General features: G+C 41.0%; 1 protein-coding gene across 1 annotated transcript in view; it reads left to right on the top strand.

Moving 5' to 3' along the window:
• The window catches only part of C3H10orf67 (chromosome 3 C10orf67 homolog), a 115689-nt gene that overhangs the window by 65698 nt on the left and 23678 nt on the right, over positions 1-26313 (top strand). The window contains exons 8-13 of the mRNA XM_067030739.1: positions 814-879; positions 8820-8879; positions 9509-9679; positions 23888-23947; positions 24621-24703; positions 24778-24843. Coding sequence (XP_066886840.1) covers positions 814-879; positions 8820-8879; positions 9509-9679; positions 23888-23947; positions 24621-24703; positions 24778-24843 — 506 coding nt within the window. The remainder of the gene's footprint in view (positions 1-813; positions 880-8819; positions 8880-9508; positions 9680-23887; positions 23948-24620; positions 24704-24777; positions 24844-26313) is intronic.

Raw genomic sequence — 26313 nt, 5'->3', positions numbered from 1 at the left:
CCTGGTGGCGCAGTGGTTGAGAATCTGCCTGCCAATGCAGAGGACACAGGTTCAAGCCCTGGTCCAGGAAGATCCCACATGCCACGGAGCAACTAAGCCTGTGCGCCACAACTACTGAGCCTGTGCTCTAGAGCCTGCGAGCCACAACTACTGAGCCTGCGTGCTGCAACTACGGAAGCCCATGCACCCCATGCTCCACAACAAGAGAAGCCACCACAGTGAGAAGCCCAGGCACCACAACGAAAAGTAGCCCCCGCTCACCGCAACTAGAGCAAGCACGCACGCAGCAATGAAAACCCAATGCAGCCAAAAATAAAGTAAAATAAATTTATAAAAAATAAAAAAATAAAATAAAATACTGAAGCAAGTCAAGTTGGTATAAAGGCCCTGCAGTATATGCTTTGATGGCTATTTTCAATTATTATGAATATGGCTTGATATGCCTATAAATATAGCACCAAAACCTAAAATAAGAGAAATGGTTCATATAATGAGTAAAGCAAAATTGCTCTTTTTGATAGAGTAGGACTTGCTTTATTATGCATTGAGTCACATTTTTTGGGGGGTGGGGTGAGAAAGGTCGTAAATAATTTGTCATTTTTATATATGTTTTGCTTGCTTATATAATAAAAATAATTATATAGTAGTATATCATTATTACATGGTAATCTATGGACATTTCATTTTTGCTTTGATCATACTGGGATCCATTTTTCTCACATTTAGAATCAAAATGTTTCACTAAATTTCACTGAGGAGGAATCTTGAGTGTTTTCTTACCTTTAATCAAAATGTAATATTCCTCTCTTTCAGCTAATCAATGGCAGAGACAAATTAATATGTGAGCTTGATTTTGAAAAATCAGTAGTGCAAGAAATGGTAAGGGGATTTACATTTTCTTAATAAATTTGAATCCAGGAACTTAATCATGAAAGTTTTATAAACTTTATTTGTAACGGTTTACTGTGAACTCTTCATTTCACCTTTATCCATAATCTAAATGCATGCATAATTATAAACATTTTTTAATGATTGTTTTGGAGAAAACAATTTGAGTAGTTCTTTAATAAATATACTTACTATGTAGAAGAGTCTTATACAAGAAAGAGTATTACAATTTAAAGCAGTGTACAAAATTTTTGTATTTTATTATAGGGATTAAAAAAACAAATATGAGAGCCCAGTATTTTGAAGGATTTACTATTTTTAGTTACAAATTGCCATAAGTGACAACAAAAAAGAGCCCAGCCAGATATTTTGGCATTCTGTGTTAGTCTCATAAGAAAACACTGCCTTTTTATGTTCTTTTAAGCGAACTTTCCAGACGGCTGGTCTTTTATTTTATCAGTTGACTACCCGCCCCCACCCCCAGGCTCCCCGACTTCACCCCCCGTCCAGCTCATGGTGTCGTACTTTGCCTTTCAACTGATCACCACTACCATGTCTTTGTTACAGTAAACTGACTGTGTTTATTATAATCAAAAATAAAACACAGCTTGACTTGCGTTCTAAATGCGCTTGAAAAGAATATGATACTGTTTAGAAGAGAAAAGGTTGTTCATAGGAAATCAACACTGCTTCAGATATTGAAACATTCCCTTTTTTACAGCTTGTCACACTTTGTGCCAAGTCATGACTGTTTCCCTAACTCTGTTTTGTTACTCTCAGCACCATGTGTTTTGGGTGCCTTGTCATAGAAATTAATGCAAAACAATGCTCTGGGACGACAATAAAGCCTTCTATGAAACCAACTTGGGAATGCAGGCCAGGAAAAAAATTATGGTTAGCTATCCACAGAAACTATGTGTTAACAAATGTGTTATTTTGAACTCTTTACTTTTAAATCGCTGGCGTATAAAAGTCATCTCCATGAACTGAGTATCCGTGGTCGATTTCTGCCCCGCCCCCTTCCTCTTCTGTGGTTCCCCCCAGTCCAGGAGTTACTTCTGAAAACAAACAACTCAATGTGCACATTGTCATTAAAATACAAAGTGTTTTTATAGAGTGGGAAGCAGATGTTAAACTGTCGGTTTGCTAGCAGTATCAGAGAAGAAATTAAACTACTCCATCAATGAGTTCGTGCCTATGCTAGGAACGGACTCCAGTTTGTGAATTACTTTGCCGCTTTATTTGAACTGTAAGCGGTTAACTGGTGCTATTATATTGCCCACGGGGAACCAATCATGTTTTATTTTGCCGTTTAGAAGTTGAGCACCACGCTTGTTGCCAGGCAGCGAGATCTTGCATCGCAAACCTCAGGACAGCACAAGAGGTGTTCAGAGCTGGTCTGGAGGCTCATATTTTCAGCAGAAGGAGTGTGTACTTAAGGTTCTTCTTAGGACTGAGTTTCCGTGGCATAACTTTGGGCCCAACAAGATCACTATTTGGCTCCCCGCTTCCCACCACCAAGGGATTCTGTTATTCACTTGGAAGGGAGGCTGGCTTTGTGGCTATTAGGGCTTTCTTTGTTGCTACAGTGCTTTTTTTCCAGAAATGGAGATTTGTGATTGTGGCCAGATGGAGGAGTGGGAGAAGGTGGAGTTGACCAGAGTCACTTTGTAAAAATTAAAAGACGCGCTCCCTGAAGGGTTTTTGTTCCATGCTTGTCTATTACTGTTTTCAGTACAGTTTATTTTCTGGCCTATTAAGAGCCTAGTTTAAAAAGTCAAAGAGGTTGTAGTAAAAAGGCAGGATCAGTAAGTATAGGTAAGCAATAAGGTATGGAACGATGTACCCTTAGTTTTAGGAGAAGCATATGAAATAATTTTGAATCTTTCTGTGATTCCTACGCTTGGTGGCTTTCATTTATCCTTTTTTTTTTTTTTTTTGGTCAAATTGAGATATAATTGCCATATAACATCGTATTCGTTTCAGGTAGACAGCATAATGATTTGATACATGCGTATATTGCAAAATCATCACCACAATATGTCTGGTTAGTGAATATCCATCATCACGTGAAGTTACAGAGTTTTTTTGTTTTCCCTTTTGGCTGTGCAACACAGCTTGCGGCAGTGAAAGCGTGGATTCCTAACCACTGGACCTCCAGGGAATGCCCGTCATAATTTTTTTCCTATCATGGGAACTTTTAAGATTTAGTCTCTTAGCAGCTTTCAAATATACAATACAGTGTTGTTAACTACAGTCACTGTGCTGTACATTATGTCCCCAGGACTGACTGACTTATCTTATAACTGGAAGTTTGTACCTTTTGACCACCTTCACCCATTTTGGTCCCACCTCTGCCCCCTGCCTCAGGTAACCACCAATCTGTTGTTCTCTGTATCCATGAGTTTTTTGTTATTGTTGTTGTTATTATTGTTGCTGTTTTTTAAGATTCCACATATATGAGATCATACAGTATTTGTCTTTGTCTGTCTGACTTATTTCACTTAGCATAATGCCCTCCAGGTCCATCCATGTTGTCTCAAATGACAAGATTGCCTTTTTTACGGCTGGATCATATTCCATTGTATACATACACCACATCTTCTTTATCCATTCATCCATTGACGGACTTTTAGGTTGCTTTCATGTCTTGGCTATTTGTAAATAATGCTTCAGCGAACATGGGATGCATATATCTTTTCAAGATAGTGTTTTGATTCCTTTGGATAAATACCCAAAAGTGGAATCATATGGTAGTTCCATTTTTAATTTTCTTGAGAAACCTGTGTATTGTTTTACATACCAGCTGCACCAATTTACATTCCCACCAACAAGTGCACAAGGGTTTCTTTTTCTCCACATCCCTGGCAACACTTGCTACCTCTTGTGTTTCCAGTGACAACCCATTCTAACAAGTGGGAGGTGATCTCTCATTGTGGTTTTGCTTTGTATTTTCCAGGGGATGAGTGATGTTGAGCACCTTTTCATGTACCTGTTGGCCATTTGAGCATTTTCAGAAAAATGTCTACTCAGATCATCTGCCCATTTTTTTAATTGGATTATTTAGGGTTTTGCTATTGGGTTGTATGAGATCATTATGTATTTTGGATATTAACCCCTTATCACGTATATGATTTCCATATATTTTCTCCCATTGTGTAGGTTGCCTTTTCATTTTGTTGGTTATTTCTTTTGCTGTGCAGAAGTTTTTTAGTTTGATGCAGAGTCCCAAATTGTTTATTTTTTATTTTGTTACTTGTGCTTTAGGTGTCATATCCAAAAAAAAACATTGTCAAGACCCATGTCAAGAAGCTTTTTCCCTATGTTTTCGGCTAGTCTTATGGTTTCCTGTCTTACATTTAAGTCACTCATCCATTCTGGGTTAATTTTATGAGTGGTGTAAGATAGGGGTCTAGTTTCATTCTTTTGTATGACTGTTCAATTTTCCCAGCACCAGTTATTGAAGAAACTATCTTTTCTCCATTGAGTATTCTTGGCTGCCATGTCAAATATTAGTTGACCGTATTCTTGATTCTGTTCCATTGGTCTGTGTCTCTGTTTTTAATGCTAGTACCATACTGTTTTGACTGTATAGGTTTATAATATAGTTTGAAATCAGGAAGTATGATTTCTCCAGCTTTATTCTCCTTTCTCAGGATTGCTTTGGTTTTTTGGGGACTTTGTGGCTCCATATAATTTTTAGGATTATTTCTTCTACTTCTGTAAAAAGTGCCGCTGAAATCTTGATAGGGATTATATTGACTCTATAGATGGCTTTGAGTAGTATGGACATTTTAACAATATTAATTCTCCCAATCCATGAACATGAAGTTTCTTTCCATTTATTTGTGTGTTCTTTGATTTGTTTCATCAGTGTCTTGTAGTTTTCAGTGTAGAGATTATTCACCCCCCCGATTACATTTATCCCTAAATATTTTATTGCTTTTAATGATATTGTAAATGGGATCATTTTCTTTTACTCTCACAGATGATTCATGGTTAGTGTATAGAAATGCTACTGACTTTTATATGTAGGTTTTGTAACCTGAACTTTCATTGATCGTGAAGCTAACAAAAAAGAGGGTCCTTATCAGAAAACTACCATAATTGAACTCTTACCCTTAACTAATTTTCTGTCTACTTCATCCCAGTGCACCTTATTTCTAGGAACAATCCAGACTTGAGATAGAAAGGAGTTACACAGGTTGTTCTAGCCTCTCATTCTGAGGGCACAGCACTGAGTTATCTTTGCAGTGGGCTTTGATCCCATTACTGGTTTCCTTGTTGCCTGAGTTCCCTCTGAGCCATGCTTCAAGTCTGTCCAGTTCTATTACATGTAACATGCCAGCATCTGGCCATCCAGCTAGAAAACTGATATTTTGGTAACCCAGACATTTACTCTAATAACATACATGTCTGAATTTCTGTGCCTAGGAACCATCACACGTTTCCAGTGGGAATAGATAAATCCATGACCCAAGAGGAGGGTCTTTAGTGGTTAGCCTATGTCCCACCATGGTATGTGGGCTGTGGGGTCAGATAACTTGTCTCTTTAGTTCCTGGGTCTTCCAATCAAGATAGACTTATTCAAGGAGCTTCAACTGCACCTAAACCTGATTTAAGTAATGAGATCCTGACTTCAAGTAGATGCTGTTATAGAATGAGATTTTCTGAGGCCTTGGATGAGGATGAACGTATTTTGCATGTGGGAAAAATGTAAAACGTTGGAGCCAGGGGGCAGATAGATGTAGAGAAAGCATTTGAGAAAGTCCCATATACATTTAGGGTAAAAGCTCTCAGCAAGCTGGGAATAGAAGGAAACCTTCTAAAGCTGATAAATGGGCACCTACAAAGCATAACCATTAGTACATTTGATAGTGAAAGCCTAAATGTTTTAAGTCTAAGATCAGAAAATGAGACAAGACTCTCTGTTCTTATCACTTCCACTAGACATTGTTTTTTAGGTCCTAGCCAGTATAATATGGAAGAAAAAGAAAAAAATGGCATCCAGATTAGAAAGGAAAAAGTAGAACTGTTTTTATTCCTAGATAACCATGATCATTTATATAGGAAATTCTAAGGAATCTACAAAAAAACTACTGGAATTAATAAGTGAATTTAGCAAGGTTACAAAGATCAAAAAAATGCATTTCTATGTACTAACAATGAACAATCAAAAATTGAAATTTTAAAAAACTCCAGTTGCGATTACATAAAAATATGAAATGGTTATGGATAAATTTGACAGAATATGTACAAAACCATGCAAAACACTGCTGAGAGAAACCGAAGACTTAACTGGATGGAGAAACATACCATGTTCATGATTCAGAAGATGCATGTTATTAATCTGTCAGTTATCTCTAAATTGATTTATAGATACAACACAATCCCAATCAAAATCCCAGCAGGCTTTTTTATTAAATCAACAAGCTCCTCTACAATGTATATGGAAATTCATGGACCTGGAATAGTTAAAACAATTTTGAAAAAGAACAAGCTGGAGAAAGCACTCACGCAACCTGAATTCAGCACTTACTTTAAAGGCACAGTAGTCGAGATAAAGTGATATTGGCATATGAATAAACATATAGATTGATGGAATAGAATAGAAAACCAAGAAGTAGACCCTTTGGGTCATAAATGATGAACTGATTTCTGACAAAGGTGCCAAGGCAATTCAAGCAGGAAAGGATGATCTTTTCAACAAGTGAGGCTGGACTAATTGGATAGCTATAGGCAAAAAATGATCCTTAACCCTTGCCTCATACCTCATATAAAAATTTACTTGAGATGAATCATAAATCGAAATGTAATAGCTAAACCCACAAATTAATAGAATAAGGCACAAGAAAGGATCTTAGTGACATCAGGTTTGGCAGAGATTTCTTTAAATAGTGTAAACTGCATTTCATCAAAATTAAAAACTTCTGCTCTTCAGAATGTTAAAAGAAAACCGAAAAGGCAAGCTACAGAGTTGGGAAAAAAACATTTTCAAAACATACCTAACAAAAGATTTGCATCTAGAATACGTAAAGTGGTCTCACAATTCAGTAACACGATCAACCGCCCAATTTTTTAAATGGGCAAACAATCTGAACAGACACTTCACTAAAGAAGACGTATGGCTGGCGAACTATGACGTGAACAGATGCTCAGCGTCATTAATCTTTAGGGAAATACAAATTAAAATCTCCGTGAGATATTATCACTCACTATACACTCACTAAAATGACTAAAATGTCAAAATCTGACCGTATCAAGTGTTGTCAAAAGTGAGGAACACCTAGAACTCTCATTTACTGCTGGTGAGAATGTAAAATATCCAACCACTTTAGGAAATATTTAAATTTAAATACTTTTTAAAATTTATATCTATTCTTATCATGTCATCTGGCTCTTCCACTCCTAATTATTTATCTGAGATAAGTAAAAATGTATATTCACACAAAGACTTGTATGTAAATGTTCGTAGCAGAAATAACCCTGATGTCTATTAATGAGTGAACGGGTAAATAAGTTGTACCTTATCTACCCAGTGGAATACTACTCAGAGATAAAAAGAAATGGATCGTTCTCATACACAGCAACAAGGATAGATCTCAGAAATATTACGTTGAGTGAAAGAAGCCAGACAAAATAAAGAATACCTTTGTACAGTTCAACTTTAAATTCTCATAAATGCAAACTAATGTATCGTGACAGAAAGCACAACAGTGGTTGCCTGGTGATGAGGCAGGATTGGCTTTCAAAGAGGCGTAAGGAAACTTTTGGGAGTGGTGGGTATGTTCATTATCTTGACTGTAGTGATGATTTCACAAGTCATAGAGTTGACAAAGTATGAGTTACCCCAAAAATATAAATATGCCCTAAAATCAATTTAATAAAAGACATACTATCCACTAGAAACATAGGCAAAGAGTTGAAAAGTGGGAATTCAGATGAGGAACCTACAAACATATATCCAGTCTCATTAACAATAAGTGAAACAGAGTAAAACCATGAAGAAATAGTATTGCTCACACCAGATTGATTGTTTAAAAACAAAACTAAAAGGCTTACAGTACTGAGTGTTGGCAAAGTTGTGAAGCAGTGGGAGCTTTCATAACTTTCATAAACCTTTTAAACAAGGTTTAAAAATAAGCAAAACTAAATTTGTATATTGTTTAAGGATACCAATGGGGTAAAAAGATAAGTCTGTAAAAGCGACAAAAAATTATCAAGAAAATAAAAGGGAATCCCGGGCACAAAATTCAGAATAGTGGTTACCTGGTTGGGAGGGTAGTGGTCATGGGACGCTTAAAATTACACGGGGAGATTCCACACTGTAGCTGTTGTTCTCTTCCTCAAGTCGGATGGTCATATTTTTATTAATTCTAACTAACATTTGCACTGCTTCCTTTTTTGGTATATAAAAAAATTTTTTTTTAATTGAAGCATTTAATTAATTTTTTTTCCCAGCATCATGGCTTGTGGGAATCTTAGTTCCCCGACCAGGGATTGAACCCGCCCTCTGCCCCCCACAGTGGAAGCCCGGAGTCCTAACCACTAGACCCCCAGTGAATTCCCTAATTGGAGCATTTCACAAACTCATTTTCTGCTAGAACCTAAATGCTTGACGGCAAGGTTTATGTATTATTTATTCTAAGAGTCTAGTGCAGTGCCTGGTACACAATAATGTTAATAAAATAAATACACATAAGCAAACAATTGCATGTTTTCCTATAATCTCTATTGTAAAGTACTTTTTTTCTGGGTGTAAATTTATTTTCTAATTTACATTCAGTATTATAATTTATATTCCTATAATAGTTTGGGCAATGAAATGGTTTAAAATGCCACTCTTTCATTGCTTAAGGGAAGTTTACCAAAAATTCTCTTTCTTAATCTTTGCAAAAGATAACAAATGACACGGGTCTTTAATTTCATAGGTTAATAAACAGAAAGAGGACCTTGAAATGAGAAGAAAGTTTGACGCCATACTCTCCAAGGTTTGCATTTAAGTTCCTTTTTTTTTTTTCTTTTACTCTGTTCATTGCTTATTTGGGCATCTGGGTTGAAGAACCTATACACACCATCCCGAGGCTTTTCACTTCCCCACATCCGAGTTTGAAGGAGAAAACACTTAAAAGTGAGGCAAGACGTGTGCATGGGAGACGAGGGACTGGTGGGTGAGAGCAATGAGGAGGGAGTGAGAGTGGAAGGTGGCACTGGCGTCCCGACCCCCAGGCTCAATGCCCTGGCCCTTCGGACTCCTGTCCCGTCGCTCCTGCCTGCGGGCCCCCGACGCCTACCTCCACCTCCGTACAAATACGACGACACCCACCTCAAGCTACGACCTCACCCCACTCCACCAAGACCCCACCCTTCCAGGTGCTTCCAGAAAACACTGATCTCTTGGTATGTATTTCTTAGCACACGAGCATCAGTGGGGGCCTCACCTGCAAATGAAATCAGGCAGGAGCGGGGGTGCTGGGGGGCCGAGGATTGTGGGACTGGGAGGAAGAGTAGATCCAGGCCCTTCAGGACTGCGATTCTAGCTCAGGGGAGGAGAAGAGAGGGAGGCGAATCGGAAGCATGTGTAGTGAGAATAACAGAGCTGGCTCTTTTTCTGTGCCAGAGCCCCAGAGCCATCAAGGGGAAAGAAACCACCTCGTCCCCGTCCCCGTGGCCCTCACAGCCCGGGAGTGCAGGCGCCCCGAGGCCACATTCTTCCTCCGCCGATTCATTGCTTCCTAAGGCCAAGAGAGTCAAGAGTCCAAAGAAGGTTTCAAAGGAAGAGCCGCCTACGGTAAGACCCACTCACAGGACCACACCCCGGGACACCTTCACCTGCAAACAGTCTCAGACACCCGATTCCCCCACTCGCTCTGCGTGCATCTGGGCAGGGGCTCTGGCTGCTCTTCTCACCGATGCGTTCTCATCAGGCCCCTTACCTTACCTAGGAGGATGCCGGCCGATGTCCTGAGCGTGGTGGTTTATTTGGCTTAGTCACCATGGCTTCGTGGATCTCTGTTAAATTAGCAACACAGAGAAGCCACATTCTGAGCGCTGTCTAAGGTGTATAATCTCTTAACTCATGACTACCCAGTATCTATCAGAGGCTTCCTGGAGACTCCCTGAAAGATGTGCAGTTGGAAAGTCCATTTGCTCATGGACTATTCTTTTTTTAAAAAAAAATTATTTATTTATTTGTTTATTTTTGGCTGTGTTGGGTCTTCGTTGCTGCACACGGACTTTCTCTAGTTGTGGCGAGCAGGGGCTACTCTTCGTTGCGGTGTGTGGGCTTCTCATTGTGGTGGCTTCTCTTGTTGTGGAGCATGGGCTCTAGGCGCGCGGGCTTCAGTAGTTGTGGCACACGGGCTTCAGTAGTTGTAGCACATGGGCTCTAGAGTGCAGCCTCAGTAGTTGTGGCACATGGGCTTAGTTGCTCTGCGGCATGTGGGATCTTCCCGGACCAGGGCTCCAACCCATGTCCCGTGCATTGGTAGGCAGATTCTTTTTTTTGTGTGTGTGGTACGCGGGCCTCTGACTGCCGTGGCCTCTCCCGTTGCGGAGCACAGGCTCCGGACGCGCAGGCTCAGCGGCCACGGCTCACGGGCCCAACCGCTCCACGGCATGTGGGATCCTCCCGGACCGGGGCACGAACCCACGTCCCCTGCATCGGCAGGCGGACTCTCAACCACTGCGCCACCAGGGAAGCCCGGTAGGGCAGATTCTTAACACTGCGCCACCAGGGAGGCCTTGCTCATGGACTATTCTAAATCAACCATGGATTATCTCATGCTATCAGAGACATACATCCATGAATTATATGCTAGTAATCTCCTTACCCCCAGATAATCAGAATTGCTTCTACTGGGCCTACGGAGGTGCCGTTGGTCTATATGAAAGGGCATATCAAGAAGTGGGTCTGTGATGTTCATCTCAATGTTGGCTTGTTGTGTGGACTGTGCAGAGACACCACTCACTGCATTACCCAACACCTCCCTTTAAAATGATCCTGGGGCAAACTGTCACATTTCTCTGAACAATCGATCTATCTTGTGGGCCCTGTGAATCGTGCAACCGGTCAAAGCTCCTTTTCCACATTGTCGTTTCCAAAGCTTAGAGGCTGATGGGTGACACACGTGGCCGAGGTACAGCACTTCCTGGAAGGAGTCTGTCCGCTAGCATCTCTTGGTTTCCCAGACTCTCTTGTCTTATTTCTACGTGTCCCAGTGTTCTTCCTCCTTCTCCCCCAGGGGGCGGAATCTACCTCTCCAACACTCAGGGCAGGAGAACAGAGCCGAACCATGCTCTCTGTGTCATCCTTGCTCCAGACGGGGGCAGGAAAAGGCATAGCCCTCTCTCGCCCACTCACCAGGCAGACGGCTCACCACTCGAACCCGCCACTTTCTCTCCTTTCGGAGGAGAAAGAGGGAAGTCGAGCAGCAGGTAGAGGGAGGCCGGGGGGTTCATACTGGTGGCAGTGACTCCACTTGGAAGGAAACCCCAGGACTTGAGGAAAAGCATTCTTCTCTAAGAGCGCTTGCACTTCGTAGAGAGTTAGGAAGTATCAACAACTGGAATTTCCTGAGCAGAAGGACATTTGGGGAACATGGCGCATGACTGGCCAATGACTGGGTTCTAGAAGTGAGATTTTTAGAATCCAGATCTGGGAAGTATTTGGCGGGGTGCTGGGGGGGGGGAGGAGGCCCACAGCAAAGCAAGAAAACAAAAAGCAGCCCCCGTGGGCTGAGCGTGCGGGGCTGCCTGCTGACCTGGGGCGGGGGCCCAGCCTTCCTGGGCGAGAGACTGTGGTCCAAACCCGGGACTTAGGGCGCCTGTGGCCGAGGGAGTGTCCTATTCCGTAAACCTCTGTCAGCTGCCTTGAAATCAGGGTGTGTTCCCCGGGGTCTGTGGTCTGAGGCTCTGAGATGATGGCGGGAGCGTTGCAGAGTGGGGTTGGAGGTGGGGACAGGGCAACCCCTTCCCTACAGCAAACCCAGGGCCCTAACGAAATCCGAGAATTGCAGACTGGAAACTCCAACGTCCCGAATCTACCCATCAAAATTGAGCTTCCAGAGTCCCAGCGACAGGGGCAGAAATACCACTGTTCTCTGCTACAGGAAAGACACCACGAAGGGGAGACAAAGGCAGACAGCGGTTCTGAGAAGGTGTCATTTCAGTAGGGTTTTCTCCTAGTGTCACAGTCTCCCCTTCTGACCGTAATGACTGTTATCTAGATGTTTCCAAAGCTTAAGAGTACATTTTGTCAGCCGGGAGACTCGGAAGTTAATGTGTAACAGTAAGTAAAAATCGGACTGGGGGAGGGGAGAGATGACATAAGCCGGAGTTTACATTTTCATAGGAATTGACCCGATTTTAAAGGGAAATATATTTTTCTAGCTCACCGTTATTACTCTCGTATACACTTTTGTTAATAATGATCCTATTATAATGAGTGCTCCCTTCCACCCACCTCCGCATGTGGTGTTTTCTTCATCGTAGATTAGCTCTCTCCATATCCGCTCTGCTTATCATTTTCCCTGTTTCTCTCCTTTACATATTTTATTATATTGAGGTAGTTGGACTTCTTAAAAATTGTCTTTAAAGGGTTTTGTCATCTTGACCACGTGTAAATGACCAAATGGAGAGCTTGCTGCAGGAACTTTTTACATCAGTCATTTACCTTATCTAATTAATCATACTTATTTTTTGAAATGTGTGTCATTCGGTGGGAACAGCACACGTGCTTCACCCAGCAGCACACACAGTGATAAACTGAGTGTTTCAACCAGTCTGAAAAGCACAATAGGAACATTGCTGTGTGATTTCTATTTATGAAAGATTTCACAACATGAAATTTGTATTTGGATAGCGTTTTTGTGTAAAGTTTATTTTTTGATAGCTGTAAAACATTTCAAATACTGAGGTTTCACAGAACAAGGTTAACTTGGATTCCCAGGTTTCCCTCCCACAGCCCCTGCTCCAGGGTAATTAGTTAATTACGGCTGCACCCAGTAAATGCTTCCCTGGAAGACTTCTGAGCTTCCATGGGGTCACCTGTCTGCGCTGATGGAACATATGGTGCGCGCTTAGATCTGCAGAAAGCATCAGGACACTTCCGTATGGGAAATGGGACAGGGGACAAAGTCAGTCCTATTCCCATTCTTAAAGTTCATTCAATACAAAGCAATTTGGACACCAGAAAAAACTTTAATAAAAACTCTAGAACGTTGTTCTTTAAACATTCAGGCATTGCAAGGTCAAGTACTTTTGCAATCGTTTTGCAAGTATGACCATAGTCACCCTGCAAGCTAGTAATTTTTTAAAAATTATTATTACTATGGGATATGGAATTATTATGGGTGTAGAGTATTATAGGCAACGTGGGTGAAAGGAAGATCTTTCCCGTTCCTTTCCTGTACATCCCTTTAATATATTAGATTGAGCTGCCCGTGTAGTTGAAAATAAAGTCCATCAGAGAAGAAAATCATATAAACTGTTCATTGTTTCATTATTTCGTTCTTTTTCCCCTGGGCTTGGCTTGATAAAGCAGGCAGTTCATAGTTCTGCAGAGCTGTGTGAAAAAGCCAGCATTTTGCTCATTGTTGACCTGGCAGCCCAGGGTGGTGGAGTAGTACGGAGCTAGGACGGTCCCGGACACGTGTACGGTTGTATGGTCTTCAGGGGCTGTCAAAGGATATTTACTGTATTTTGATAGATTATGTTGACACAAAAGAATTTTCCTTATCGTACTGGATCTTTGTTTCCTAATGGGAGTCGCTTTTTTTGTTGTTTTTGGCTGTGCCGTGTGGCTTGCTGGGGTCACAGCGGTGAAAGCACTGAGTCCTAACCACTGGACCGCCAGGGAATTCCTGAATAGGAATAACTTTAAAATGTAGAGATAACTGAAATCATGCACAACAATGACTTGTTTTTAATTTTAAAATCAAATTTGTCATTTGCCGCCAAAGTGAATGCATCTTTAGATTCTGCTGTCAGAGACCAAAATTGAAAAATCTGAGTAATACCATATTTAAAATTCAACTGAAATGTGGCATTGACTTTCTGTATTATTCTACTCTAAGTAGTTTGATGATACATAAGTATTTTCAGTATACTTGGGACTGAAAATATTTTAGTGAAAATAATATCCAACATTTGTTCCACAAATGAAAAATGGTTTTTGTTAAAAATCACTTGAAAGGTTTTATGCTTTGTCTTCTTCTTGTTTATTTTTGCTGGGGAACAATAGTAACATTTTATTTGTAGGGTTTGCGATATTTTAGTATAATTTCATTTAAGGGCTTAAGATTGTTGTGGAAATCAGGAAAAGAAGAGATTAGTGTCAATTTCTGTTCTTCCCTGGACACTGCCACAGGGCAGATGCTAGGTCCTGACCACATGTAATGTCATCTTGGTGGTAACAGGGGAAATGTCATTCAGGAGCCCACAGGGCCGCCACCTGACCCCTCACTGCATGGTGTGCTTTATTCCATTTACCTGGGTTTCAGCTGTGGGTTTTTTTCGAGTTCTCCCTGGGAATTGGGGCCAGTCTTGAACACCAGGTCATTTGCCAGAGTCCTGACACTGCTGGGACTTGGGTCTCACCCCCTGAACATTTGACATGCTGACACCTATCCTAACTGCCATCATTGCATGTACTAGTTCTGCTGTGAATTCTATTACAAACTCACTGTCATAGAACAGCTTTAATACCGACGTTCACCACTGTCAGCCTGAGGTAGCTACACCCCACTGGGTGCTGGCATTGGACTATCAGCCACCCTCCAGCTCTTCCAACTTGACAGGTTCTCCAGCCCTGACCTCTTCAGGTTTCTCCTCAAATCCTAGGGATTAGTTTATATAAATTACAAAATATTTTCAATTCTCCTTTCTTCAGGAATGTATTTTCGTGGAGGGTGGTACTTAGACTTTTCTTCATATAACGCCTCAGTTGTAGTCTCCATTCGTTCATCAAAAAACTGAACTAATTAAAGGAAAGCTATTTGTTTCCCCTTATTCACCTATTACATATTACTGCTAACTTGCATTTCTGATCAACTTTCGGTAACCAAGGATAGCTCACTGAATTGATTTTATGCCAGCCAAATCCAAAGACTTCTTATGTTTTGTTAGCCTATACAGCCTTATTAGGGAATCAGGTATACTGATTTTTAGACTTTTAGAAAATCTTGAATATAGCCTGAGGATCTCCTTCACTAATTTCTATGTGGGAGACATTCTTCTGTTGACTATAATCTCCAGAATAGAATAAGGAGTTACCTGTAATCAGTGCCATGAAGTGTCACGGAGTCCAGTTAATCCAATGGCTGAAAACATATGGTGAACTCATACTGTGTTTCATGCCACCAGAACTGATAGACATGAGCCTGAACGTCCTAGAGAGTAATTCTGGTGGTCTTTCTCTGTAGTTGAATATATGCAAGTGGATTCTGATTAAGATTCATAACATTTCTGTCTGGTTTACATTAAATAAGGCATAAATGTATGTTAAAGGTAAAATTTATACTTAAATTAGAAAGATTTCAATAGTTTTGGATTCTTATACAACCACTGGGATAGCTAGGAGAAGATCTATTAGGAAAGCAACAAAAAAGAAGATCTCAGACTGAAGCACCCAAGCAGCTGGTTGATAAGAGATCAGTAAGAAGGCCTTGCGATTTGTAGGAACCCCTGGAAATCTCCCACCAAATAGCTCAGTCTTCAGCAGTAAAGATAGTGTTTAGGAGTTCTCCAGAAAGTCACTGTGCAACTCATATTTGTCCATTCAGCTTGCTCAGCATGACTTTGGATGATCTTTTCCAATGTGTCCATCAAAAGTACAGTTCTTTGGAATTTCTAACATGTTATAGTCTTCAGAAAATGATAATTTAATATAGATATTTTCATGTAACAAAAATGGATATAACTTGCCACGGCAAGATTTGCATTTGACACCTTCATTTATACCATTTCTGGAGCTTTAATTTTTTTTGTATATCTAAGTTTCTGTCCGGTATCATCTTCTTTCTTCCTGAAGAACTTCCTTTTGCAGTGATTATAGTGCAGATCTGCTGGCAACAAATTCTCTCAGCTTTTGCTTGTCTGAAAAAAACATTATTTTGCCTGTATTTTTGACAGATTTTTTTCTGAGTATGGAAGCCTGGATTGACAGTTTCTTTTCTTTAATACTTTGAAGATGTCACTCCCTTATCTTTTGTCCTGCATAGTTTCAGACAGAAAGTCTACTGTATATTTTAACTTTGTTTCTCTGTCTGTAATGTGTCTTTCACTTTGGAATGCCTTTAGAAGTTTCTCTTTCTCTTTGCTTTTCAACAGTTAGACTATAATGTGTTTTGGAGTGTTTGTTGTTCCTCTTTCTTTCTCTCTGTCCTGATGGACTTTCTTGAATTTGGGGTTTGGTGTCTTTCATTAACTCCTTATCATTATCTTTAATTATGTCTCTTGCCCTATTCTCTCTCCCTTCTCCTTCTGAGATTCCGATTACACATATGTTAGACCAATTTGATATTGTCCCCAAATTCTTGGATATTCCAATCATTGATTTTAAATGACTTTTTCCTCTTTGTGTTTCAGTTTGGGGTATTTTTTTGACCTACCTTCAAATTTACTAATTGTTTTCCTCCACTGTATTGATTAATCAAAGAAATTAATTTCTTCACCTTTTAAAAAAATTTCTAATATTTACATTTGACTTTTTTTTACATTTTCCAAATCTCTGCTGAAATTATCTATTTATTGTTTATCATCTATATTGTTCACTTTTTCTCCTAGGTTCTTTAACATTTTAATTATAGTTAAAGTCCTCATCTGATAGGTTCATGATCCATGGGTTATCTTTTTTTGTGTGTGTGTGGTACGCGGGCCTCTCACTGTTGTGGCCTCTCCCATTGCAGAGCACAGGCTCCAGACGCACAGGCTCAGCAGCCATGGCTCACGGGCCCAGCCCCTCCGCGGCATGTGGGATCTTTCCAGACCGGGGCATGAACCCGTGTCCCCTGCATCGGCAGGTGGATTCTCAACCACTGCGCCACCAGGGAAGCCCCATGGGTTATCTTTGAATCTGATTCTGTTGATTGCTTTGTCTCCTGACAATAGGTTCTTTTCCTTTTTGTCTGTCTCATAATTTTCGATCGAATATCAGTCATCATGTGTAGAATAGTAGAGACTGAAATAAACAGTGTTCACACCTGGAAATGGCATGCCTCTTCCTATAACAGACTGTTATTGTAAGTGGTAGAGCCAATCTATCCAAAAGTTGAATTGAGTTTGGTTGTTGCTATGGTTCCTTTTAGTGGGCCACAACCCTGATGTTCTTGCAGTGGGTGTGTGCTTAGAATGGGAATGGGAGTAACAGAGTGCTTTTCTCTCTGCTGCTCCACCTTTAGCTTTCAGCAGAACTATCCACCTGTACCACCGAGTATGTCTCTCTCTATGCTCTTATGCCTTCCTTGGTAATAGACTGCTATTGCTTGGTACCTCACAGGTGAGGGCAGAGAGAGTTCTCTGTTGTTCTAACGCAGACTTACTCTTTGGGAAGTGCTGTGTGCCTGTGGCTCAGAGGTGGGCTCTCTCAGGATTCCTGCCCCTCCTCCCTGTGGCAGTCTACCTCCACCTTGTATCTGAAGTTGACCTTGGGCAGGAGTTACCTGTTTCTTCTGCAATAGGAAACCTCCACTTGGTAGTAGTACAGACTCTGAGGCCTAGTACAATTACTGACGCCTCACCCAGGAGAGGAAAAATTTTCCTTTATTTTCCCCCTTGCCATACTATGCCTTCACCTATGCCCTGTGAGCAAGAGGCTTTGCTGCCCTCCCCGGCAGTTCAAAGCTTTCCTTCCTAGGAAACAAAGCCCTAAGAGAAGGGGATGGGGCTTGATGCCTGACACTTTTCCACTGATCACCTTCTTTGAGGTTTGACTGGCCAGAGAGTTTGCTTTCCCTCTCCCAGAGGCTTAAGACTTTTGCTTCTTAGGATAGAAGGTGCTTTTCTCTTAGCAGCAGCTGGTCCTCTCTTCAAGCCTGCACAATCCACGAGTCTCCTGCCCTGCTCTGCCCTCAGCTTTTCACATGGGCATCTTGCGGGGGATGGAGACAAAGGCTGTGAGTGAGTGTGAACTCAGCTTTTAACACGTGCTCCCAGCTACTTCAGACTGCTCTGCTCACCAATACTTGCTCCTCGCTACTTTGTATTCTAGCTCATTTTTCTTAACCTGCTTATGTTGCAACTGGCACGGTGCTCCTTCTACTATGGATGAGGCTATGCGTGTGTCTCCTCTCTCCTTGGAGGGACTCGCTCCCTCTTTGGAATTCAGTTACCTGGTTGTGACCTCAGTTCTCAGATGGGTTCAAGAAAAGTTGTGATTTTTGTAGTGAATATGGATTTGTCTTGTTGTTAGTATGGGAGTGACATTTGCATCCTCTGAGGGAGCCAATTACATATTTATCATTTTCGCCACTTTATTTTTTTTTAATTAATTTATTTAATTTATTTATTTTTGGCTGTGTTGGGTCTTCATCGCTGCGCACGGGCTTTCTCTAGTTGTGGCGAGTGGGGGCTACTCTTTATTGCAGTGCGCGGGCTTCTCGTTGTGGTGGCTTCTCTTGTCGTGGAGCATGGGCTCTAGGCACATGGGCTTCAGTAGTTGTGGCACACGGGCTCAGTAGTTGTGGCTCGCGGGCTCTAGAGCGCAGGCTCAGTAGTTGTGGCGCACGGGCTTAGTTGCCCTGCGGCATGTCGGGTCTTCCCAGACCAGGGATCCAACCCGTGTCCCCTGCATTGGCAGGTGGATTCTTAACCACTGTGCCACCGGGGAAGCCCTCTCAATTACTCTTTATAAAACAGATACATACTTATTATACAAAATTTGCTCAGTAAACATAAATATCAAAAGAGGAAAGTAGGGAGTTCCCTGGTTGCCTAGTGGTTAGGATTCTGGGCTTTCACTGCCATGGCCTGGGTTCAATCCCTGGTTGGGGAACTGAGATCCTGCAAGCCACACAGCTGTTCAGTGCCACTGAATATATATATATATATATATATATATAATCAATTACGTACAGTATTTCACTCCACAGAAGTAGCACAATTTCCTTAAGCAATCTCTTATCAATTTACAAGTACCTTCTTAAGATTTTGTTTCTATTCTTTTGTTATTATAAACAATGGCTTTAATCATCGTTAATAGAGACCTTACTTTCATGGAAAAGTTTTGATTACAAAGTTTTTAGACTGGACGGTCTGATAAAAGATGTATGTGCTGCTTCTACATACCTGACTTCCTGCAATGAACATGAAGTCTAGGATGATCTGGAGCCAGGTGAAGAGGCCAGCCCACACAGACTTTCGTGTCCCTCTGGGCATTTGAGAAGATGTGCTGGAGGTTTGCGTATAAACTAGATCAGCCTGGTTTCTGTAGGGCTTTGGAGCCCAGTCATCTGTCAGGAGGTTTCACAACCCCCTGGCAGACACGGAGTGGCACCCTTGGGGCACATCAAATAAGGACTCTTGTCTATTTTTGAAAGAATTTTGAAATAGAATTCTAATAATTTTGTTAGAAGAAAATTCACCAGTGATATATGGAGGTAAATGTTCTGTTTTGCCTTCTGGCTTACACAGCGATCAGTGCCTGACTGCATACAACCTCCTGGTCTATCCTCAGTGTTCTCAGTTCTTAAGTCTCTTCTTTCCAGACTGCAAGCACACAGGCTGCTTCTCCTCTCTTCCTATGGTTGCATCATCACTCTCCACTCCTCACCCACCACTGTGCCAACTACCACCTGCTGGCACATTACTGGTATTCAAAACTAGTTGTTTGCTTAGAAGGTAATCAGAAAAAAAACATGATGTGGAAGTCAAGATTAATGAAATTTTAGGGACAGAAGATCATCTTTCCTCATGAGTTAGAAACATTGTTTTGATAGAAATATATGTGATGGTTTAAAGGAGAGACTCAAGGAGGCATTAAACCCAGAAGGAACGGCCCAAGTTTCAGAAGAGGGATGTTTGTGGAAATTGGGAGAAATGAAAGAATGTGATGAGTCTTTGATTGACAAGCAAAGGCGAAAGAGGATATGATAAGGAATCTGGTTGATCATACGACAGTTAATAAACATAATTGCACTCCTGTTATTACAAACTTTGGCTGTTGATTCCAAATTTAGATTATATTTATTAAATGTTGGGTGTTTTTTTAACATGTTTTAAGTGCTTAAACTGGGAAATAAATTTAAGAATCATAATTCTTAAATTTCTCTTGTAAATAAAACTTATTTCTTAATTTTATAGATTTTTTAGCTATAAATATATACACAAATTCAAAAAAAGAGAAATATTTATAATGAATTATGTCTAGTCACAATGTTCGATTATCTTTGTAGTTATTTAATTTACATTTTCCTACTTAGGAAGTTATCTCCTTTTCTATTACCACTCATTTTCACCTCTGTCTACTGTTTAACAGTCCAGTGTTTGCACCTGTCAATGAAGTAGCCACATAAAGACCAGCACATGTATTCCAGAGAAAATGGAACGCCAGCAGCTGGCAAAACAAAATGACAGTTTAATGTGGACAGAGCCAGGATTGAATATAACGTGCTGTAGCAAGAGTTGAAAGTTCAACTCAAACTGGAGAGCAAACACTCTAGTCTACATGTGGTGCTTTTTTTTTTTAATGAAAAGAGAAGCTATCTTTGTCATTGTCAGAGTATTGTCTTTGGGAGAGATTGAATAATTATTTGCTTTACAGAAGATATGGTTTAGCACGGTTTTATCTCTAGTTATTACAGAGTTGGTCATTATATGAGAGTTAGAAAAAAGGAGCCTTGAAAATTGGAACTAATTTTTACTGTATGCAAATTTAAACACAGCATCTTTTTTTTCTTTTTTAAGTTCTAAATTAAATTAAATTTATGTATTATTTTTGGCTGCGTTGGGTCTTCGTTGCTGTGTGCGGGCTTTCTCTAGTTGCGGCGAGCGGGGGCTACTCTTCGTTGCGGTGCGCAGGCTTCTCGTTGCAGTGGCTTCTCTTGTTGCGGAGCACGGGTTCTAGGCTTCAGTAGTTGTGGCACGCAGCCTCAGTAGTTGTGGCTCGTGGGCTCAGTAGTTGTGGCTCGCAGGCTCTAGAGCACAGGCTCAGCAGTTGTGGCTCACGGGCTTAGTTGCTCCGCGACATGTAGGATCTTCCTGGACCAGCGATCGAACCCCGTGTCCCCTGCATTGGCAGGCGGATTCTTAACCACTGCACCACCAGGGAAGTCCCAGGATCTTTATTTTTTAAATAAACTTTCAGTTACTGATATAACTTCAGATAGAGTGAAATAAATAAATATAAATGTCTTTATAAGTGGAAACTTATTTTGTTTTGCCAGTTTGTTTTCCCAACTTCCTGTGGATTCGTTTTTAAAATTTGGGTTAGTTTATTACCGTTAACATACGGGCAAGTGCCCTCTAAAGCTTGGGGCTCTTACTCTCATGATTTCCGTGGTCTACTGTTAACCAAATGGCAGTGACTTCACTGTGTACTTACTCCTCATGTCCTGGTCAGAGAGGCAGTTCAAGTGGTTTGTGCTCTTTGAGAACTAACAGGTAGAGGGTGACCCAAAAGTGCATGCCGGGCTTCCCTGGTGGCGCAGTGGTTGGGAGTCCGCCTGCCGGTGCAGGGGACACGGGTTCGTGCCCCGGTCCGGGAGGATCCCACGTGCCGCGGAGCGGCTGGGCCCGTGAGCCGTGGCCGCTGGGCCTGCGCATCCGGAGCCTGTGCTCCACAATGGGAGAGGCCACAGCAGTGAGAGGCCCGCGTACCACCAAAAAAAAAAAAAAAAAGTGCATGCCTCCCATGACTTGGGTGACCCCCCCCGTATTCCGAAGCCAAGGAAGGCTAATGATAACCAAGGTTCTCACTGTTTTGTTAACTAGGTGTTGCTAGGCCTCAGGCTTTGTTTTTGGCTAACTTCCTGCCGCATGGGCCTTGGGGAGACTGAGTCACTATGCTGGTGGTTGTAGGTGGTAGGTTTCTCTAGGAAGACGTGTAGACAACCAAGGGAACAATCATCTGGGTAGTTCTAGGACCACCAGAAAGCTCCTCAGGACTGAGGGGACTGATGGAGTAAGAGTTAGAGCTTAGTAAACTAAGGTAAGAGCAATGGGTTAGGGTCCAAGTTCAGGATTAAGTCCGTGCTGAAAATTCTCCTATCAGTCAGGGGATAATCAGGAATGATCAGCAGGGAGTTTGTAGATCACCATATAGAAGTTGACATATATTGACATCATAATAAAGGCAACCACAGTAAGAGCTAAACATTTGCAAATAAAAAATCAGGCATTCGAGGGAAGAGAGAAGGTGGAAGGTAATTTGAACGCTCTAAATTCTTAATCTTTATTTGTGGGGAGCCCAAACAATAAAGGCTACTGTTTATTTATAATGATAATGACGAGAAAAACTAAAACAAAACAAAACCCTTGGCTTCTGGGAAATGAGTTTTATGTTCACGTATACTATCTGCAGTTTATTTTTAAAACATGTGCGTGCATTCTCTATCACTAAAAATCTGAAGTAACAGGGATGGTGAAATCAATAGGGTAGTAAATAGAAGTAAATGGTAATATGTGTGACATGCCTGGCACATAGTAGGCACTCAAAAACTTACCACTTTTATGTCTGTTAATTACAAATTTTGTTACGTGGCAGCTGATGTCAGCTGGGTTCTCTCTGCCCCTTCGGATATAAGTAAAATTGGCTCAAACCCCCATTCTGTGCTTTGTGGCAGCCGAAAGCGTGTCCCCTTGTTTCTGCAGGTACGCCCATGGCATCTTCTGGTGGTTGTTGCTATGTCTGGGCTCCTTCTTGCAATGAAACGAGTCCATTGCTGAGTCCCATCGCACTCTGTGTCATCCCAGCTCACACTTTGTTGAATCAGACACTGAATTCAACCCAATTCTGTGATTGCTACTAAAACCACTCACTCACAGGACACCTTTAGTCGGACGAGGTTGAACATCTCGTTCTGCATCACCAAGGACAGGGACAGTCTGCATCACCAAGATGCCATTTCACATTGAATATTGGACATTACCCCTGGGCACTCGTCACCTGTGGCTTCACCACGCACTAGCGGCTCCCGCCTTGGGGTCCTGTCTGGCCATTCTCTTCTTTTCTAGCTCTTCTCAGCCCTCACTTCTGATTGCTCCGGGGGGCTCTGGGTTCCTTTTACTTTATTCTGCAGACCTGGCTCCAGCCCCTGCGTGGCAGAGCCCACCCCATCAAGATGGGCAACAGATCGAAAGCGTTTGGGTCACAGAACCCACTAGAGAAGGTAGTGGTGGTAATAAGAAGCACCTTTTGCTGTCTACATTCTGTAGAGGAATATAAGAATAGCTAATCAAGCAGGTTTTTATATTCAGTATATTTTCTCACTGCCATCTGCTCTCCGCATCATTCAAGAGGAATAGTAGTGAAAATTCATCTTAATTATCATTTAAAATAAAAGTTTATTTATTTATTATTAAATAAATGAGCAAACGAATGCATTAAAATCTAAAAAACAAAAAACTGCAATATGTGATTTACTTAACCATTTTGAAACACAGTGTTTTTATATCTATAACTGGGATTCATTAGATTTAATCCAAAAGATAGTTGAGAAAAATAAAAGTTTTTTTTAAGCTTGTGACTTCACTGGGTAATAACTGCCCACTTCATTTAAAAAAAAGTGTAATGGTAAAATTTGACCCATATATAATTACAAAGTAATGCATTTAAAAAACAAACAGTAGTGGGAAGGTTGGTTTTAATGGGATGTAATTGTCCAATTGCAAATGCAATGTATAAACACTGAGTCTTTTAAATTAAATGAGGCAGTCAAGACCCCTATGGGACCAGGGTTGGCATATTTTTAGTCTCATTTGCCTTTCTCTAAGCTGCAGAAAAACCACATCTTTATGCATTGACTTGAAATGTTATACTTGCTTTGGTTTATTTTCTTTCCAGGTTAGACATGGAATACCTGCTGCGATGCATGGAGAAAAAGCGAGACTATCAGTGGCTAAGGTATAATAATTACTAATATGACCCTTATTATTAACTTAAATATTGTTTATATCGATGCTGACTATCCTTAGAGAGGAGCAGGGACTTTGAAAGCTACACCAAGAATCAGTCTAACGAAGAGACAGAGGACCTGTTTGCATCTATAGTATGATTCTGGGGTATATCCCTGCCACACCCAAAGAAATCTCATTCACGACATGCCTACAGTTCCACCGTTACAGACTCATTCCTTTGCCAAAATTTTGTTCCCTTGTAAAATAGAAACAATACTGAGAAATGGCATTCAGTTCTAATGTGATTGAATTGGTCAGAGCCTTTCCTGAGGACAGCTTTGATAGAAAGAGGAAACAGAGTAACTGGGGGCAGCTGCTGCTATGATGAAGAGATTTAGAAAAAGTGATACCTGCTAGGGGGGAGGGGGGATGAAGATAAATTTTGGTTACTTGGTAATATTGTCTCACACTGGCTGCTTTGAAGTGAATCATTTACAGGAAATGGAGGCCTGGGATCTTAAATTCTTCCCGTTTATGGGAATTTGCAAGTAAATGTAACTCATTGTCCCCCCAAATTGTTGATGATCGTTAGAATATGCATGCTATTTAATAGAAATAATCTTTCAGAATTACGGGGAAACAGGGTATAATTAACTTTGTGATGTATTTTCTATTGAAAGATTGAAGAAGAGAAACGCGGTTTGGAAGAGCAAATAGAAATGTTAAAGGCTGAGTTAGAGGAAGAGAGAAAGAAGTCGGAGAGGTACTGGTAATAGTAATTCATAATTGTTCACCTGCAGCTAATACAATATTTAACCACCTATAAATTTATTACAGGGTTAAGAAGGAATCAGATCAGATCAACAAAAACTGGGAAAAGAAATTCTTAATTCTCAGGAACAGGTATAGTGTGGTGATGTATACAAATTCTATTTATAAAAATGCAACTCATCATCTTCTAAGGAAATTGGGAGCCTTACATTTTTCTGTATATATTTATTAATAGGAAATGCCCTCACATACCTCTTTCAAGAGATGCAAAATAACTGACCTAAAAAAGAAGAGTAGTCAAAGTCACTTCAAAGAAAACCTAATTCAAAACTCTGTTTTATTCCTGGTCGCAGTGTTTCAAATTTAAATCATCGACAGGATGGACAGACTCTCTTGATACCTGGTTTAATCGGACCTACACAGTCATCTCCCTCCGTAGGGCTATTAAAACATTTCCGTTCATTTGCACATGATAATATTTATCTTCAGATATAGAGACCTGAATGAGTGAGGGAGCACGCCATGTGATTACCTGGAAGAGACTTCCTGGTGAAGGAACATCACGTGCAAAGGTCCTGGGGTGGGGGTTGCTTGTGTGTTCAAGGACAGTGAGGAAGCCGGGTGGCTGGAGAGATGTGAGCAGGGACGAGTGGTATAAGAGCTCAGTGAGGTAGAACATTTGGGGTTTTGCTCTGAGGTGGGAAATCACTAGAAGCTTTGTTTTTTTCTGTTTTGGTTTTTTTGGTTTTTTGGTGTTTTTTTTTTTGTGGTACACGGGCCTCTCCCGCCACGGAGCACAGGCTCCGGACGCACAGGCCCAGCAGCCATGGCCCACGGGCCCAGCCGCTCCGCGGCACGCGGGATCCTCCCGGACCGGGGCACGAACCCGTGACCCCTGCACCGGCAGGCGGACTCTCAACCACTGCGCCACCAGGGAAGCCCAGAAGCTTTGTTTTTAATTGATAAGAAAATTTTCTCTTTTACATGCCTGCTGGGTCATTACCACACTTAATAAAGTTAGCAATATAAATCCTTTAGTACTACTTATTGACCAAATCATATTCAAATTCCTTGATTATCTCAAGGGAATCTTTTACAGTTGTTTCTTTAAATCGGGATTCACGGTAGGTGGACCACTGCATTTGGGTGTTATATCCTTTAAATCTTTTTTTTTTTTTTTTTCTCTGATGGTCCCACTTATATCCCCGTTCTGTCCAACCCACTGATTTGCTAGAGAAATATGCTCATTTGTTATGTAGACTGTCCCCCATTCTGGATTTGACTAATTGTTTATGTGCATGTGTGTATGTCTGTGTGGTGTCATCTAACATATTCTTCTATCTATATATCTTACAAACTGATCTTTAAATCCAGAGAGTTGATTAGACTCAGGTTCAATATTTTAGGCAAGACTTACTTCACTCGAACTACTATGTGATTCCTATGCATCACATCATAGGGCACATAGTGTCCGACTATATTATTTTAATCAAGTGTTATCAGGCTACTTCATGTATTTTAAGGTTCATCACTGACCTTTCTCCAAATAATTTTAACATCCATCAATGATCATAAACCACGATCCAAGATTTCATTAGGGTT

The sequence above is a fragment of the Kogia breviceps genome, chromosome 3, assembly GCF_026419965.1.
Source record: "Kogia breviceps isolate mKogBre1 chromosome 3, mKogBre1 haplotype 1, whole genome shotgun sequence".
In the NCBI taxonomy this organism is placed as follows: Eukaryota; Metazoa; Chordata; class Mammalia; order Artiodactyla; family Physeteridae; genus Kogia; species Kogia breviceps.
This window is presented reverse-complemented; position numbering and strand designations above follow the sequence as displayed.